An 18,900-nucleotide genomic window follows, 5' to 3' on the forward strand; every position below is an offset into this window, starting at 1 on the left:
TACCTTTTACAGCAAGCATGGGTTGCTGAAGACCTATTCTAACCCGGATCTTCACAGGTCTGGCTGCAAGTAACCCATTTAATTCCAAATTTGTCTCCCCCAACAAGCTTATTAGTAAACGTGTTGTCCAGAGGAGCAAAGATGAACTCTTTATGTAATTAGAATTTTAGATCAAATTTAGATCCTGTTTGTCCGGAGGCTGGGGAAGGGAACTTGTATAGAAATGTGGAGTAATGACTTTAAACCAGGGTAATAACTACACTCAACTCATCCCCACCAATCAAGTCACTGCTCCAAACAGTTTAAATACACCTCGCCATTTTTATTTGTCATTAAGCCCAATTGGTCCTTACATTTGTAAGTGATGTCCCAAGTGAGTATTGCTTGAATGACTACACAAGAACTAACTGCTTCCATTGGAGTGCACTCAGGCAGTTAGGTGACTGTTCCACTCACAATTATGAGGTCGACAATGGTTGACTTTCACATTTAGATATTTATGATCGCTTGTTAACTGGAGTAGAAGTTCAACATTTGCCTTTGGATTCCATAGAAGTGAATGAAAACAGGCTTGGCATAAAGGCATGTTTTTCATGACCACAATAATTTCAGAAGTTTATTCAATCATTCACAATGACATTTCCGTGTCTGTCTGTCACCAACTGCTCTTGGAGAACAGGGCAATACCTTCAATCTGGGAGACATCTGCATTATACAGGGATGGGTTCTAGCTTGTCGTTGGGTTGTGTTGGGTGTATGCTGGGTCTAGCTATTGCTTATGTCAAAGTGTACTGGTAGGTGTTGGCGATAGGACCATCATAACTGTGTAATAGTTGTAGGCTGCACAAAGTGATGTTTGAGCTAGGCCATCGTAACTGCTCGTAATAGTGATAGGCAAACAAAGGGATGTTAGAGCTGCAACCATCGTAACTGCACGTAGTCGTAAGCTGAACAAATGGTTGTTAGAGCTGCGACCATAGTAACCACTCGTAATAGTCGTAAGCTGAACAAATCGTTGTTAGAGCTACAAACATCATAACTGCATATTATAGTTGTAGGATGAACAAAGTGTTGTTAGAGCTGCGACCATCGTAACTGCACGTAATAGTCGTAAGCTGAACAAAGTGATGTTAGAGCTGCAACCATTGTAAGTGCACGCAATAGTCGTAAGCTGAACAAAGTGTTGTTAGAGCTACGACCACTGTAACTGCACGTAATGGTGGTAGGCTGAACAAAGTGTTGTTAGAGCTACGACCATCGAAACTGAACGTAATGGCGGTCGGCTGAACAAAGTGATGTTAGAGCTACGGCCATCGTGACTACACGGAATGGTCATAAACATATATAGGACATTCTTCTCTATCATGAAGAACTGTGACAAATATCTTCAGGACATGGGCAGTCAGGTAGCCTAGTGGTCAAAGCGTTCGCTCGTCACGCCGAAGACCCGGGTTCGATTCCCGACATGGGTACAATGTGTGAAGCCCATGGTGTCCCCCGCTGTGATATTGCTGGAATATTGCTAAAAGCGGCCTAAAACCATACTCACTCACTCACTCACTCTTCAGGACATTTTGGATGATAATCAGTCAGTGTGGAAGGAATTGAACTGATCTGAAACCCAGTCATCATAATTATTGTCTCATTACTATGTCAATAGTTGTGGTAACTGCAGTTAGTAAGCAGTAGTGCATTATATCAATATTATATAAATATTGCAATACTGTACGTGAAATAAAGATTCTTTAGATGGTCAACGCTCAATGAGAACATCGTCTCTGTGTGTTACGTGCAGAACACAGGGCTGATTGATGACAGCCGTTATGAAAAACTTACCAAATATAGAAAAACATACGATGAAATTAAGGGGAAGAAATAGTTTCATTGTGAGTCATGTTGGGAGCTGTTGACAAAGTTTGCAAGAATTCTGTGTTAGTCAGCTGCAGCCTGTCTCCATGTTCGGCCTGGGGCAGGATGGCTGTCGTGACATATTACAGATGATAAAATGATATAATCAGGATTTACACTTTAGAAGTTTATGGCTCATAATTTGACATTGTTTTGTTGATCAATTTCAAGAGCATTTGTAAACATTGTAGATGGTAGTCAGTGATTAAGATCACTTGTTAAGGTGGTATTACGAAGATGGTATGATGAACAAGGGAGAGAGTTCTCCTCACCTTGTAATATTGTTAGGAAGCCAGGATATCCTCAATCATTGTAATTATTACTTTTTGAGAATCTACTTATGGATTGACTGTATTTTTTTTCTGTTCATTGAGGTCTAAATAAAAAGACTGATGTGCAAACTGAATGAATTTCGCTATATGTGATGTGCATGACAACACACGTGAGCGGAATAGGAATTTCCTCAACTCTTATACTGGAATAAACCGACATTCCGTAGCAATAAAAGTAGTCCGCCACAATGGATGTGGCTTTTTTTTTCATTCATTGGGAAATGATGCAATAATATGTGACTAATTCAGCTAATCAGAATGCAGTAATTACAATGAACACAACGAAAATTTAATAATAAAGTATCACAACATATGTTGACACATGGTAGGTGTACCGTGTGTTGTCAGGTGGACATTTGTGATGTATTGACACACCAGTGAATTGTGGCCCCCCTGCCATGTTCTGAGTGTGAAACTGTTGGTGAGGATGTTGGTATTGATGTCTACATAATTATCTGTCGGGTGTCAAATTGGTGTCAATCCGAACACCTACAGGTGTCATGTGTCGACACAGTCACTCTCATCTGGTGTCTCTGTGGATTACAACTTCTATATAATAGAAATTCTCTCATCAAGTTAGACATGATTTGTTCTTTCCAATTTTTGAGGCCCAGGGGAGGTGTTGCCTCATGATGACCCTTGTTATAAGTTTGATGATGGATGCCTGTGTTTGATCTTAATGATGATTATCACAGAGGTAAGTTAATGATGATCATAATGGGGCTAAGATCTGTCCAATAAGATATTTTACAGACCACTTCAACAGCATCATAGACAGACTTGACATGGCATATATCGCGATGCCTCCAAGACTTGCCAATAACAAAGTTCAACAATCAATATGTTGGCATAGTCAGCATGTGGTGTTTATCTCCAGAAATCAGCTGAAAATTGATTCATACCATAAAGATTTCCTAGACTCGTAGTGAATGAATACTTTCTGGATAAATATTAAGAAACTACCCGAACAGATATCCATGATCGATCAAGGAACCAATTTTCAAGTCCCGGCCTTGGTGAGTATGTCACGAGGGACAGATCAGCCTTAGGTCTTAGGTGTAGGATTTTCTGTATATTACAATCTTTTTGTTGGTTGTGAAAATTGAGAAAGTATATTGGTTCCCAATCGCAAGTGGAGGTCAATTCAGTTGGAACGACATCTCATGGAACCGTCTGTTGAATGGTTGTCATCAGATTGAATTATTTGCGGCAGTGTGTTGATAAGATATCTTATGACATGTTGCTATGGGCCACTTCGAATGAAAACAGTTCAAAAATTGGCATTAATTTAGCATTCAGTACGAAGTAAAATAACACTCGATGGGCTTTACTGAAAATTATTGCACCCACTTCCTTTCCCGTATGGGTGACATGAAGAGGCATGAACTGGCATTCATTGCATATTCAGTGCGACAGTAGGATCTGATTGCTATTTGAAAGATTTTGTTTGTTTGTTGTTTCACGCCACGCTCAGCAATATTCCTGCTACATGACGGCGGTCTGTAAATAAACAAGTCTGGACCAGACAATCCAGTGATTGACATTATGAGCATCTATCTACGCAATTTTGAAACAATGACAAGCATCAACTAAGTCAGCGTGCCTGACCAGCCGATCCCGTTAGTCGCCTCCTACAACAAGCATAATTTTTATAGGCAAGCATGGGTTGCTGAAGACCTATTCTATCCCGGATCGTTACGGGTATGTGAAAGGAATGCTGACATGCATTGGAGCATGTGTCTTTCCCTTGGTCGACATGTTGGTGCAGGATTCATATTAATCCGATCATCAAGAGTTGCTTGCATAAGAAGACTGTGTGTCTTTCAAGTCCACATTGTCGTCACATGGGCAAGATAGACACCTGCTAGATTAGCAGGCTCTGTGACGTGTTGCATGCCAGCAGTCTATTTCTTCATGTCATGCGATTGTATTTGAGCTCCGTCCCAGGTCACCTGTTATCTAACACCAGAGAACCGACTGATTCTGGCTGATGGCAGTGATCTGGTGTTGTGTTACATTTCTGTGTTGTGTTGTGCAGCTGTTGTGTAAATGTTTGTTTGTATCTGGGAGATTTGTGCCCTGCTGACTTTCAGACAGAAGGTTTTTGATGTGTCACTATACTGTTTGCCAGAGAGTATTTTGATTATGCGATCTTGCAAGCATTATGTTTTTTGTGGTTTGTAATATAGGATCTCTGTGGTCTAGTAGATTAAGCGTGTGCTTCAGGACTGCCTCCATGGTCTAGTAGATGGAGCGTGTGCGTCCAGACTGCCTCTGTGGTCTAGTAGATGGAACATGTGCGTCCAGACTGCCTCTGTGGTCTAGTAGATGGAGCGTATGCGTCCAGACTGCCTCTGTGGTCTAGTAGATGGAGCGTGTGCGTCCAGACTGCCTCTGTGGTCTAGTAGATGGAGCGTGTGTGTCCAGACTGCCTCTGTGGTCTAGTAGATGGAGCGTGTGCGTCCAGACTGCCTCTGTGGTCTAGTAGATTAAGCGTGTGCATCCAGACTGCCTCCGTGGTCTAGTAGATGTAGCGTATGCGTCCAGACTGCCTCTGTGGTCTAGAAGATGGAGCATGTGCGTCCAGATTGCCTCCATGGTCTAGTAGATGGAGCGTGTGCGTCCAGACTGCCTCTGTGGTCTAGTAGATGGAGCGTGTGCGTCCAGATTGCCTCCATGGTCTAGTAGATGGAGCGTGTGCGTCCAGACTGCCTCTGTGGTCTAGTAGATGGAGCGTATGCGTCCAGACTGCCTCTGTGGTCTAGTAGATGGAGCATATGCGTCCAGACTGCCTCTGTGGTATAGTAGATGGAGCGTGTGGGTCCAGACTGCCTCTGTGGCCTAGTAGATGGAGCATATGCGTCCAGACTGCCTCTGTTGTCTAGTAGATGGAGCGCGTGCGTCCAGACTGCCTCTGTGGTCTAGTAGATGGAGCATGTGTGTCCAGACTGCCTCTGTGGTCTAGTAGATCGAGCGTGTGCGTCCAGACTGCCTCTGTGGTCTAGTAGATAGAGTGTGTGCTTGGAGAATGGAAGGTCGTGGTTTGATTCCCGGCCATGTCATACCAAAAGACGTTAAAAGATGGCACTTCTTGTTACCCTGCCTGGTGCTGGGCATTAAGGGTCTAAAACAAGTACTGGTCGGCTCGAAGCAAGTGTATTTTGTCTGAGTGGGGTATTCATGTTAAACTGCATCATGGTATCTCAGTTTGCTTGCACTATAAAACGGGCATCAGTCCGTACAAGTGAAGTCAGTCATGCACTAATTCACTTTCTCTTGTAATATTGTTATGAAGCCAGGTTATCCTCAATCATTGTAATTATTACTTTTTGAGAATCTACTTATGGACTGATTTCGCATTATGTGCTGTGCATGACAACACACATGAGCGGAATAGGAATTTCCTCAACTGTAATACTGGAATGAACTGACATTCCGTAGCAATAAAAGTAGTCCGCCACAATGGACATGGCTTTTTTTTTCAAGCATTGGGAAATGATGCAATAATATGTGACTAATTCAGCTAATCAGAATGCAGTAATTACAATGAACACAACGAAAATTTAATAATAAAGTATCACAACATATGTTGACACATGGTAGGTGTACCGTGTGTTGTCAGGTGGACATTTGTGATGTATTGACACACCAGTGAATTGTGGCCCCCCTGCCATGTTCTGAGTGTGAAACTGTTGGTGAGGATGTCGGTATTGATGTCTACTTAATTATCTGTCGGGTGTCAAATTGGTGTCAATCCGAACACCTACAGGTGTCATGTGTCGACACAGCCACTCTCATCTGGTGTCATGTGTCGACACAACCACCCTCATCCTGTGTTACGTTACAGGCAGCCACTCCTGTGTAACACAATCGCAACAAATAAATACCGGTTGTTGATGTGTTGGTGAGTTGGAAGGAGTAATGGCCTCCGTTAACATGGATCAGTAGTTCTTGTCAGTGACTCATCTCCCAGTGTGTTGGGAAATTATAGTATCTGTCTAGGAGCCAAGCTGTACAAGGGTATAATTTCTATTCCCCGGAAATCACTAGGCCCAAAAAAGGGATCGCCAATTCAGGGTTTTCCTGAAGCTTATGATGCTTTGTCAGTTTATGAGCAGTTTCAAGATACAATAAACTATGTTCATAATGAACATGCTAATAACAAACTGACGGATGTAGCAAACATATTTTATGGTCCTGTCCAACCGCTGTGTATATTCTGTATATTTGCCTGTAGCGAACTACAGTTATGACGAAGAAAAATTAGTGGTTCCTTTGAGTTTGTTATAACTGTTGTTTACTGCAGTTGTATGGCCTGATTTCTGAGAAGTTACATTTAATTGTTTAACGACATCTTCTCAATATTCTATCGATATGGCGTATAAATGTATAAACGTATAAACAATCAGTCTGTACCAGATTGATATTATGAGCAATGTCCATGTCGGGGTATGATGATGTATCATTATGAGCAATGTCCATGTCGGGGTACGATGACGTATCATTATGAGCAATGTCCATGTCGGGGTACGATGACGTATCATTATGAGCAATGTCCATGTCGGGGTACGATGATGTATCATTATGAGCAATGTCCATGTCGGGGTACAATGACGTATCATTATGAGCAATGTCCATGTCGGGGTACGATGACGTATCATTATGAGCAATGTCCATGTCGGGGTACGATGACGTATCATTATGAGCAATGTCCATGTCGGGGTACGATGACGTATCATTATGAGCAATGTCCATGTCGGGGTACAATGATGTATCATTATGAGCAATGTCCATGTCGGGGTACAATGACATATCATTATGAGCAATGTCCATGTGGGGGTACGATGACGTATCATTATGAGCAATGTCCATGTGGGGGTACGATGACATATCATTATGAGCAATGTCCATGCCGGGGTACAATGACGTATCATTATGAGCAATGTCCATGTCGGGGTACAATGACGTATCATTATGAGCAATGTCCATGTCGGGGTACGATGACGTATCATTATGAGCAATGTCCATGTCGGGGTACGATGACGCGCAATCAACCGAATCTCTGATCACCCAATCCATGAAGTAAGCTCTTCTGACCAGCATCCACTGCTGGGGATCAAATCAATCCCAGAATCCCATAGGGTTCACCCACAAGGGGCCATCATGACACACCAGCTGTCTGCCATTTGACACACTTTCAAGATGGCCGCCAAGGCCTGTTTGACAAGTACAGGAAGTAGTTTGAGTTACTTAGGGACTGGCCGGAGGTGTGATTCCCACAGTGTAAGTTGAAAGGTGTTTTATAGGAATTGTTCTCCATCTTTTATGATCAATCGTTTAACATGTATACCCAACTCAGACACTTTAGTCTTGACTCTCAGCCAGCCAGTCCCTGTTTTGTCCCCTCAATGATGATCCTGAGGCAGGGTAACAACAAGTGTCATATTTTAATGGCCAGGGGATTGTACCACCGACCTTCCGCTCTCTAGGCAGACGTATCCATGTGAACACGGAGGTGCTGCTACCCGAGTAGGATTCCCACTATAGAATAGGACATTTTTCATTCACTGTCATCCAGAAAGATTTGGAATAATTCTGACACATGTCATATGAAAGATGTCAATACCATGGTAAAGTTCAAAGGCATATATGAAAGTGCCAAAATTCAAACAAATGACATCACACTGGGTACAAAGGTTTTTGGCACAGAGTGATGACAACATGATAAATGGGGCGGAACAACTCTGTATTGTTGAGGTGAAACTATGACTTTAATTATTCACTGAAACCTGCCACCTCTGATCCTTGTCAAAGTAAACGCCTGATGGATTAAACTGGCAGTGTTATGTTCGGTTTCATATCAGCTGTGAATGGGAAGACATCGAGATCTGTGTAGGGGGTGTCTTTTATTGGATGAGTTGTCAGGAAGGTAGCAGATAAAAAATGAAGACGGTCCCGGTCGTAACCTAACCCTTCAGCTTCAATAAATTCTCACGGGTTTCTCTCACAGTGTTTAAAGCCACAAGTCCATAAATCGTATTGTAAAAGTTCTGTTTATGTATATTATATCAGTCAATTCTGTAATTGATTAATTTCAAGGGATTGTTGAAGTAAAACATTTAATCTCAATTAGATTTCTGTAATAGTGATTTTGCAATATTCAGAGTCATATCATGTGAATCACATTTAGCTGGTAAAGATGTTATAGGAAAATCTTCATAAAAGAATAGAGATATTGTTCTCTGGCGTATGAAGGATGCCTTTAAAACCAGGAGAACATCTGTCATCTCTCTTCCCAGTCCTTGTCTTGCAGGACTGCCTCCGTGGTCTAGCTTGTTGTTACCCTGCCTGGCACTCAGCACTAAAGGGCTAAAACAAGGACTGGTCGGCTCGGAGTCAGTATACTGTGTCTGAGTGGGGTATTCATGTTAAATCATCTTAAATCTCAGTGGCCTTGCACTATAAAATTGGACTAGTACAAGCAGCCACACACATGCATGCACGTTGCTATATAAATGCAATAGTCTTGAACGCTGCATTAAACACTGTTTAACCTCACCTCACCTCGACAGTGAGATTTAGTTTTATGCAGTTTCAGGACTGATCATGTTTCTCTAGTCCTGTCCTCGACATCTGAAGTAGGAAGCTTTGTATATCATTGTAATTTTTATGTTCATTGTTGCGCGAGATATAGTTTCAGTGACAGGTGACAAGGGAGACAAACCTTAATCCTCTCAAGCATGAAATAAGACCTCTTGTATTCATTGTAGCATTATGGGTTTACAATCATGCAGAATAATGTACATTAGATGTGTGATCTCTCCTCCTTTTGAGAGTCTATTGTTGTAATATGACAGAGTCTTGCTCATATATGAGGTGATTCTTGAAGTTATATGTACGTTTGCACATGGTGTGCTCTGAAGCAGGAAACTGAATGATTTACATGCCATAACGACCTATCACAGGCTTTTATGGCTGTGATCAAATGTCTTCTGTGCCCACTTGCACAAAGCGATCTTAGCGCTAAGACTATCGTAAGTCTATGTTAAAGTATGGGAGTTACAATCATCTTAGCGGGCCCAGTTCTGGGCTTGAGGCGTGATGTATTAGGTAAACTTTAATGATAGACACAAACAGACTGTTTTGCTGTGACAGTTGGTCTCTCATGAATAGTTGAGAGAGTAGTGTTGTCTTTTTGTCAGAGCATGTCTATCTATCCACTGTTCATGAAAGCTGCACTGTCGTCACCATTCAAGAGTTCGCTCGTCACATTGAAGACCCGGGTTCGATTCCCCACATGGGTACAACTTGTGGAGCCCATTTCTGGTGTCCCCTGCCATGATATTGCTGGAATATTGCTAAATGCGGTGTAAAAGCACACTCACTCACTCACTCACTCACTCACTCACTCACTCACTCACTCACTCACTCACTCACTCACTCACTCACTCACTCACTCACTCACTCACTCACTCACTCACTCACTCACTCACTCACTCACTTTTCATGAAGAGAGATTGACTTGCTCTGACAAACAGGCAGTCCAGCCGGGACAGACTTGCTCTGACAAACGGACCGTCCAGCCGGGACAGACTTGCTCTGACAAACAGACAGTCCAGCCGGGACAGACTTGCTCTGACAAACAGACAGCCCAGCGAGGACAGACTTGCTCTGACAAACAGACAGTCCAGTGGGGACAGACTTGCTCTGACAAACAGACAGTCCAGCGGGGACAGACTTGCTCTGACAAACAAACAGCACGACTGTTATGATCAGGGAGAGTTGGTTCAGCCTGCAGACTCAGTTGCTTGTTACACACCCATGTTGCCTGATGTGTCCAGCAGATGACTCCAACGTCCTGAGACAGCCCATGCTAAAGATGAAACATCACAAGATGTTTGTTGGCATTTAAGCACCCGGCAGAAGTATGGTCGATAGTGTCTGTTTATCTTCTCCCTCTCTAATCACCCAGCAGCCTTTGTGTGAAATGCTGCAATTTTTCAATCTGGATAATGTTGAAGAAAATACCGTAGGTTAATTCTTGGGCGACACAAAAGATATTTGTTCCGAGGACGACACGATTTGGCAATTACATGGTTGTCACGGTTTCCTGATAAAATGTTTTGTGGTGATCCTTTGTCAGGGGTATACTCATTAAATTTTTGTTGTCTTCTTCAGACACATTTGTAAGGTTAATTGCAGATGTACCGTAACTGAATACACATGCTGACGTCAGTTTGATTTCACGCCATGGCAAGTTTTGAAATATCCAAAGAAATATGATGATGTTTTATGCAGTTGAAGTTTTTTAGCTCACCTGATTGAAAGTCAACTTTTAGATTGTTGATGTTACAATCAGGTGAGCTACAGTGCTGTGACATTGTTTTTTTTTTATATGAAACAAGTTTTCACTTGTATGCCTTACCTGTAGTGTAAAATATTATGTCTTGAATTAATCCAAACAAATTCTTTATATATGTACAATAAGTATTCCATCATGGGTGAGTGAGTGATTATTATTGTTCTATGTTACACTCTGTAGAATTCCAGCATCAAGTATGGCTCATCTAAAAAAAGTGTCTGACTGCACAAAGGAGCCCAACATATTTTTTTGTTTACACAACAAATGTTTTTTTCAGGATATCCAACATGTAGAGCAGATTTAGAAATTGGCACTCGTGCTGTAGTCCTTGCCAAACTGCCCAATAGTTACGGTATCATAAGGACTAGAAGAAATAATTCTGCTCTTTCTAAACTCTGAGGCTAATTTCTTTTTTCTCATAGTTTGGTTTTCTCAGCTCTTACAACATAGGCAGAGATACTTAGGGTCTATTTTGGCCTCGAATCCCCAGAGAAAACAAAGTCTGAACTCATCTGTTCCCCACATGATCTATGCCCTAGCATTACAGAAGAACGATGGTGAATTGTGTACCATTTGGACTCCAACCATATTGGAGTTGGCACAGAGAGAGAGTCAGCTCCATCGGACCACGATTGCATCATAGAAGGTGTATGAAACCTGATAATGTCAGACGTGTGATACGAGGGTGGGATAACATGTGCTTTGGATTCCATTAAAAGTCTCTTGTTGATTGGTGTCGACACATGTCTGTTTACTCTGCCGCACACATGTGGAAACTGACACAGCTATGTAGACTGGTCTTGCTGGAATCTCATGGACGACTTACTCACTTAAATATGGTGTATGAGTCATGCTTGTAGTTATGAAACTGCTTTTATACTTTGTGACCGGGTACGAATTGTACTTCAGCAACCCCTTTTATTGTAAGAGGTATAATGGAAAGGATTGCAGTCATGGTTGATGCTAGTCATTGTATCCCAACTACATAGATCAATGCTCATGATGTCAATCACTAGATTGCCTGGTCCAGAGGATTGCAGACTTGGTTGATGCTAGTCATTGTATCCCAATTACGTAGATCAATGCTCATGATGTCAATCACCGCAATGCCTGGTCCAGACTTGATTATTTACAAACCTGTGCCATACAGCTGGAATATCGCTTTGTGGGGCGTTAAACAACAAACAAACAAACAAATATTATACACTGGTGCATTGTAATATTTTTCAACTGATCGTTTATTTATTGCTTGCTAATGGATTAGGATTCCGAGGCAGAAAAGTTCCCATACCTCTTACCTGTCACAATGAGTCCGTAAAAGCAATGTACCGCTTCCATGATCTACCAAGTGTATTGCTGACTGCAGCGAGGACTTTAACCCTGATGAATCTTGTGTGATTAAATGTTCCCCTCTCACCATGCTCACACAGTTACTGTCCAGACAGCAGTTATGATGCTTTATCTTAAGTGGAAGGGCTGCATGAGACGATGTGATTTACCTCGCCAGGGTCGTATTCCCTGGGAGTTATGTCCTTTTAGATAACAGGCCATTGTCTTGTGTGTGAAGTACTGCTACAATGTGGCCAGATGTCATGTGTCTTTGCGTCAGAGCTGATCTTCTGTGAGGCACATTCAGTCATCTGCTTTAAAGGGGAGCTAGGCTCGGCTAATTGGCAGTCCCACGAAATTTGATTTGGAAACATTCAAAAGAGGAAGTTTGGTCTGCAACTTCATGATGTATGCCAGCTTTGCAGCTCGTGAAAACCCTTGTTACACAGAAAATATGTTTTATACATAGTGTAAGTATAATATCTAGCCCAGGGCAGACCATGGAGTAGTCTCCCTTTAAGGTGAAGTGCCGTTGGGATTCCAGGTTCACATAGGTCCCTTGTAGCCTTGGCTTAAAACACATCTATTGTTTAAACACTCCATAATTGTAAGGAATGGACAGTTGGTTGTCAAGTATTTAACATGTCAATAAATTTTCACTTGGAATACTTTTTAAGCTTAAAATGGGGGGAAGCCCAAGGTGGTTCTGACTTTAAATGTTTACCGCTTTGGGGAAACTCATGAGCATGTGTATGGTGCTGACTAACCAGTGATTGTGGGATTCAAACCCACTTTTCGGATCAGGGGACACAACTCTGAAATACAAATATGGTGCCTTTGATCATTTAGGTGCCTGAGCACAGACAGGCCGTAACAATTCTTACCATTTGACACAGTGACACATTAGGTCACTTGCTCAACCGAAACTTTGAAAGTAATGTGGCATGTCAAACTGCATGACAAACTAACAAATATTTTCATTATGATGTTTTTATCTGATCCTCATTGTGACTTTCGGACCACCTCCGTGGTTTAGTGGTAGAGCGTCCACCCGTAGAGTGGAAGGTCCGGGGTTCGATCCCAGGCCGCGTCATACCAAAAGACGTTAAAAGATGGTACTTGTTGTTACCCTGTCTGGCGCTCGGCATTAAGGGGTTAAAGCAAGGGCTGGTCGGCTCGGAGTCAGTATACTGTGTCTGAGTGGGGTATTCATGTTAAACTGCGGTATGGTATCTCAGTGTGCTAGCACTATAAATTGGCATCAGTTCGGTCTAGTACAAGCAGCCACACACACACACACGTGCATGCACGTCGCTATATAAGTGCAGTAATCTTGGACGCGACGTTGAACCCCATTTCACCTCACCTCATTGTGACTTTCACAAACTCAAAGCAACCTGAACAACTATTTCAAAAGTGTTACGAAAAATAACCTGAACAAGCTCAGAGATCACCTTGTTTTCAGGTTCAACACTTTCCTTCCTGAATACTGCCGTTTGTTTCTTCCAGTGCTTTTACAAACAGATTAGTTATCAGTGTAAAGAGGGTATAATTCACCCTTGTAACTGAAGACGTCTCCGTTGATGAAAGAGGGTTGTCCCTTCTGGGACATTCACAATTTATAGGGCTCTCGCTGCATGACCCACAGAGACCAGGCGACAAGAAGCAGTAGCCATCCATTTTGGAGTGTCGTGTTGGTTTGTGTTTCTTTCAAAGGACAAAGACAAATGGCCACTTTGTGTTGGTGTCATGCCCTGGTGTACTTTGATGTAACACTGTAGGGATTGTAGGTTAGAGTAGGTCTCCTTCCCACCTGCTTGCGAACTTGGCTGTTTGTGTGTCATCATGCCCAGGCCATATATTGCTCATGCTATCAATCACTGGTTTGCCTGACCCCGATCTACATATCAAATGGGCTGCTGCGATATTGCTGGAATATTGCTGTCATATGGCTGAATATTGCTGCGATAAGACTAGAATATTGCTGTTGTATGGCTGGAATATTGATGCGATATGGCTGGAGTATTGCTGCGATATGGCTGGAATATTGCTGCAATATGGCTGGAGTATTGCTGCGATATGGCTGGAATATTGCTGCGATATGGCTGGATATTGCTGCAATATGGCTGGAATATTGTTGCAATATGGCTGGAATATTGCTGCGATATGGCTGGAATATTGCTGCGATATGGCTGGAATATTGCTGCGATATGGCTGAATATTGCTGCAATATGGCTGGAATATTGCTGTCGTACAGCTGGAATATTGTTGCGATATGTCTGGAATATTGCTGCAATATGGCTGGAATATTGTTGCGATATGTCTGGAATATTGCTGCAATATGGCTGGAATATTGTTGCGATATGTCTGGAATATTGTTGCGATATGGCTGGAATATTGCTGCGATATGGCTGGAATATTGCTGCGATATGGCTGGAATATTGCTGCGATATGGCTGGAATATTGCTGCGATATGGCTGAATATTGCTGCAATATGGCTGGAATATTGCTGTCGTACGGCTGGAATATTGTTGCGATATGGCTAGAATATTGTTGTGATATGGCTGCAATATGGCTGTCGTACGGTTGGATATCTCTGTCGTATGGCTGGAACATTTCTGCAATATGGCTGGAATTTGTTGCGATATGGCTAGAATATTGCTGTCGTGCGGCTGGAATATTGCTGTAGTATGGCTGGAAAATTGCTAGTGCTGACACTCTCTTATGACTAATGATGTCAACAGTGCGATGTTATTGTTAATGTCATGTATTGATGATGCTGTATGTGTATATTTTGCTGTTGTTGCTTGTCTATATGTCTCGCTCTCTGTTGTTCCAGATGGCGGAGACAGCACCAGCTACGAGTCCTACGACGAGGACAACCAATACCACGACGTGGAGCTCCTCAACAAACTCAACATCAAGCTGCCAAAGTAAGTAGCTTCCATGTCTTCAGATACAACTGCCTCTGTGGTCTGGTGGATAGAACGTCTGCCTGGACTGGACCGCCTCCGTGGTCTGGTGGATAAAACGCCTACCCAAATTGGACCGCCTTCGTGGTCTGGTGGAAAGAACGTCTGCCCAGAGAGCGGATCCATGGGTTTGATCCCTGAGTGCGTCATACCCAAAAACCTTAAAATATGTTATTTGTTATTACCCTGCCTGGCACTCGGCTTTACGGGGCTAAAACAAAGACTGGTCAGCTCAGAGTCAGTATAATGTGTCTGAATGGAGTATTCAGGTTAAACTGCAACACATATGGCCTTGTCATCTGAGTCACTGCGATTACTTGTGCAGAGATATGTCCCTTACGCATGCCAGGATCTAATGATCATTCATTTGACTCCTGGATCCTCCCTTTGACAGCTCTGTCCTTGCTCCAGGTTTAACCAAAGTGGTAAACATGGAAGGTTTTATCTCTTTGGGCTCTCGTAACACAACCTTAAACTGGTACATGATGATATGTGCAGTAAGGTTCCATCATGCCTCTCTCACGAACATCTTCTTCCTCCAGACGTCCCAAGAAGAAGTCGAACAAGCTGAAGAAGAAGCTGAGCAAGTCGAGGTCATCGTCCAGCTGGGAGATCAATGTGCCCTTCAAGAAGCTGGAAGACATGGCACTGTCGGGCGACCTCCAGTACAAGGGCAAGTTGTCCTGGACCCGCAAGCTGGTTGCCCTCAGCAATGGCAACCTGGCCTGCTACAAGCCCGACAAGGAGACCAAGCCACAACTTGTGGTACGTTGATCAGCATTGGCCGAAACTCGCCCGAGTGTTTCAGCAGTCTTCAGTTGAGGTCTTTAACTTTAAGATTGTGAAACTCTCCAGAGTATTTAGGCAGCCTTTAGTTGAGGTCTTAAACAAAAAGATTGTGAAACTCTCCAGGGTGTTTAGGCAGCCTTTAGTTGAGATCTTTAACTTCAAGATTGTGAAACTCTCCAGAGTATTTAGGCAGTCTTTAGTTGAGGTCTTTAACATCAAGATTGTGAAACTCTCCAGAGTGTTTAGGCAGTCTTTAGTTGAGATTTTTAACATCAAGATTGTAAAACTCTCCAGAGTATTTAGGCAGTCTTTAGTTGAGGTCTTTAACATCAAGATTGTAAAACTCTCCAGAGTGTTTAGGCAGCCTTTAGTTGAGGTCTTTAACATCAAGATTGTAAAACTCTCCAGAGTATTTAGGCAGCCTTTAGTTGAGGTGTTTAACATCAAGATTGTGAAACTCTCCAGAGTATTTAGGCAGCCTTTAGTTGAGGTCTTAAACAAAAAGATTGTGAAACTCTCCAGGGTGTTTAGGCAGCCTTTAGTTGAGATCTTTAACTTCAAGATTGTGAAACTCTCCAGAGTATTTAGGCAGTCTTTAGTTGAGGTCTTTAACATCAAGATTGTGAAATTCTCCAGAGTGTTTAGGCAGTCTTTAGTTGAGATTTTTAACATCAAGATTGTAAAACTCTCCAGAGTATTTAGGCAGTCTTTAGTTGAGGTCTTTAACATCAAGATTGTAAAACTCTCCAGAGTGTTTAGGCAGCCTTTAGTTGAGGTCTTTAACATCAAGATTGTAAAACTCTCCAGAGTATTTAGGCAGCCTTTAGTTGAGGTCTTTAACATCAAGATTGTGAAACTCTCCAGAGTATTTAGGCAGCCTTTAGTTGAGGTCTTTAACATCAAGATTGTGAAACTCTCCAGTGTGTTTAGGCAGCCTTTAGTTGAGATCTTTAACATCAAGATTGTGAAACTCTCCAGAGTATTTAGGCAGTCTTTAGTTGAGGTCTTTAACATCAAAATTGTGAAACTCCCCAGGGTGTTTAGGCAGTCTTTAGTTGAGGTCTTTAACATCAAGATTGTGAAACTCTCCAGAGTATTTAGGCAGCCTTTAGTTGAGATCTTTAACATCAAGATTGTGAAACTCTCCAGAGTATTTAGGCAGCCTTTAGTTGAGATTTTTAACATCAAGATTGTAAAACTCTCCAGAGTATTTAGGCAGTCTTTAGTTGAGGTCTTTAACATCAAGATTGTAAAACTCTCCAGAGTGTTTAGGCAGCCTTTAGTTGAGATCTTTAACATCAAGATTGTGAAACTCTCCAGAGTATTTAGGCAGCCTTTAGTTGAGGTCTTTAACATCAAGATTGTGAAACTCTCCAGTGTGTTTAGGCAGCCTTTAGTTGAGATCTTTAACATCAAGATTGTGAAACTCTCCAGAGTATTTAGGCAGTCTTTAGTTGAGGTCTTTAACATCAAAATTGTGAAACTCCCCAGGGTGTTTAGGCAGTCTTTAGTTGAGGTCTTTAACATCAAGATTGTGAAACTCTCCAGAGTATTTAGGCAGCCTTTAGTTGAGATCTTTAACATCAAGATTGTGAAACTCTCCAGAGTATTTAGGCAGCCTTTAGTTGAGGTCTTTAACATCAAGATTGTGAAACTCTCCAGTGTGTTTAGGCAGTCTTTAGTTGAGGTCTTTAACATCAAGGTTGTGAAACTCTCCAGAGTATTTAGGCAGCCTTTAGTTGAGATCTTTAACATCAAGATTGTGAAACTCTCCAGAGTATTTAGGCAGCCTTTAGTTGAGGTCTTTAACATCAAGATTGTGAAACTCTCCAGAGTATTTAGGCAGTCTTTAGTTGAGGTCTTGAACATCAAGATTGTGAAACTCTCCAGGGTGTTTAGGCAGCCTTTAGTTGAGGTCTTTAACATCAAGATTGTGAAACTCTCCAGGGTGTTTAGGCAGCCTTTAGTTGAGATCTTTAACATCAAGATTGTGAAACTCTCCAGAGTATTTAGGCAGCCTTTAGTTGAGGTGTTTAACATCAAGATTGTGAAACTCTCCAGAGTTTTTAGGCAGTCTTTAGTTGAGATCTGTAACATCAAGATTGTGAAACTCTCCAGAGTGTTTAGGCAGCCTTTAGTTAAGATCTTTAACTTCAAGATTGTGAAAGTCTTCTTAGATGACTCACCTGACGGGGTACGAGGCTGACCTGTCAGTGATGTAGGGTGCTTTGTGTTGTAGGTGCACCTGACGGGGTACGAGGCTGCGCTGCATGAGAAGGAGAACCGAAAGGGGTACGAGATCAAGTTGACCCATCCCAACTGTGACAGCCACGTCTTTGCCGTCGACTTCAAGGAGTGGGCGCAACAGTGGGCTGATGTAGGTGGAGCCACATTTCCAGCAGATCTCACTTCAACATTACGTTAAATACACCTCAGTTCAGACATACCTGTGAAGATCCGGGGTAGAATAGGTCTTCAGCAACCCGTGCTTGCCGTAAAAGGGGACTATGCTTGTCGTAAGAGGCGACTAACGGGATCGGGTGGTCAGGCTCACTGACTTGGTTTATGCATGTTAACGTATCCCAATTGGATCGATGCTCATGATATCAGTCACTTAATTGTCTGCTCCATACTCGATTATTTACAGACCGCCGTCATATAGCTGGAATATTGCTGAGTGCAGCATTAAACAACAAACAAACAAACAGTTCGGACAATGAAGTGATCTGTTTAGGTCATAAAAATTAATACATTTTCATCATTGTGTGCCCAAGAACCTACAGACAAGAAAATTGCCATGTGTGTTCCTGCCTCTCTGAATTACACCATTTTCAGAACAATCAAACATTCATGTTTGATGTGAATCAACAAAAGTTTAGACAAATTTATTGTGGCCCAATTGAAGGGTTTTGTGAAATGGACTTTTTAGAAAAAAGCAGTTTGGTTCTTCAGGTGTAAAACTTCTAATTTGTAATATTGTTACAATATAAGGAGAAAAGGGCAAAAAGAGCCCTATTTTTTCATGCCTGGTTGCAACTGTACAGTTGTAAACACCTTGTTTACCCCTCCCTTACTCACTCCACCCACCCCTATCCTTGTCATCGTACTCTGCAGTAAGGATGGTTGGTCGCAATAACATTCACTGGATTGAATGAAACTGTTTTTACATTCCATAAAATGAATAATAAAAAATCACACACAAAAAATG

At 42.2% G+C, this 18,900-nt stretch overlaps 1 protein-coding gene across 7 annotated transcripts in view; it reads left to right on the top strand.

The window, feature by feature from the left end:
* The window catches only part of LOC139471808 (actin filament-associated protein 1-like 1), a 127,648-nt gene that overhangs the window by 76,274 nt on the left and 32,474 nt on the right, over window positions 1-18,900 (top strand). For all 7 annotated transcript variants that reach the window (XM_071254301.1, XM_071254303.1, XM_071254298.1 and 4 more), the window contains exons 6-8: window positions 14,771-14,864; window positions 15,446-15,668; window positions 17,932-18,069. In XM_071254301.1, coding sequence (XP_071110402.1) covers window positions 14,771-14,864; window positions 15,446-15,668; window positions 17,932-18,069 — 455 coding nt within the window. The remainder of the gene's footprint in view (window positions 1-14,770; window positions 14,865-15,445; window positions 15,669-17,931; window positions 18,070-18,900) is intronic.

Source organism: Haliotis cracherodii, unplaced genomic scaffold (genome assembly GCF_022045235.1).
Source record: "Haliotis cracherodii isolate W230 unplaced genomic scaffold, xgHalCrac1.p SCAF_23, whole genome shotgun sequence".
Lineage (NCBI taxonomy): Eukaryota > Metazoa > Mollusca > Gastropoda > Lepetellida > Haliotidae > Haliotis > Haliotis cracherodii.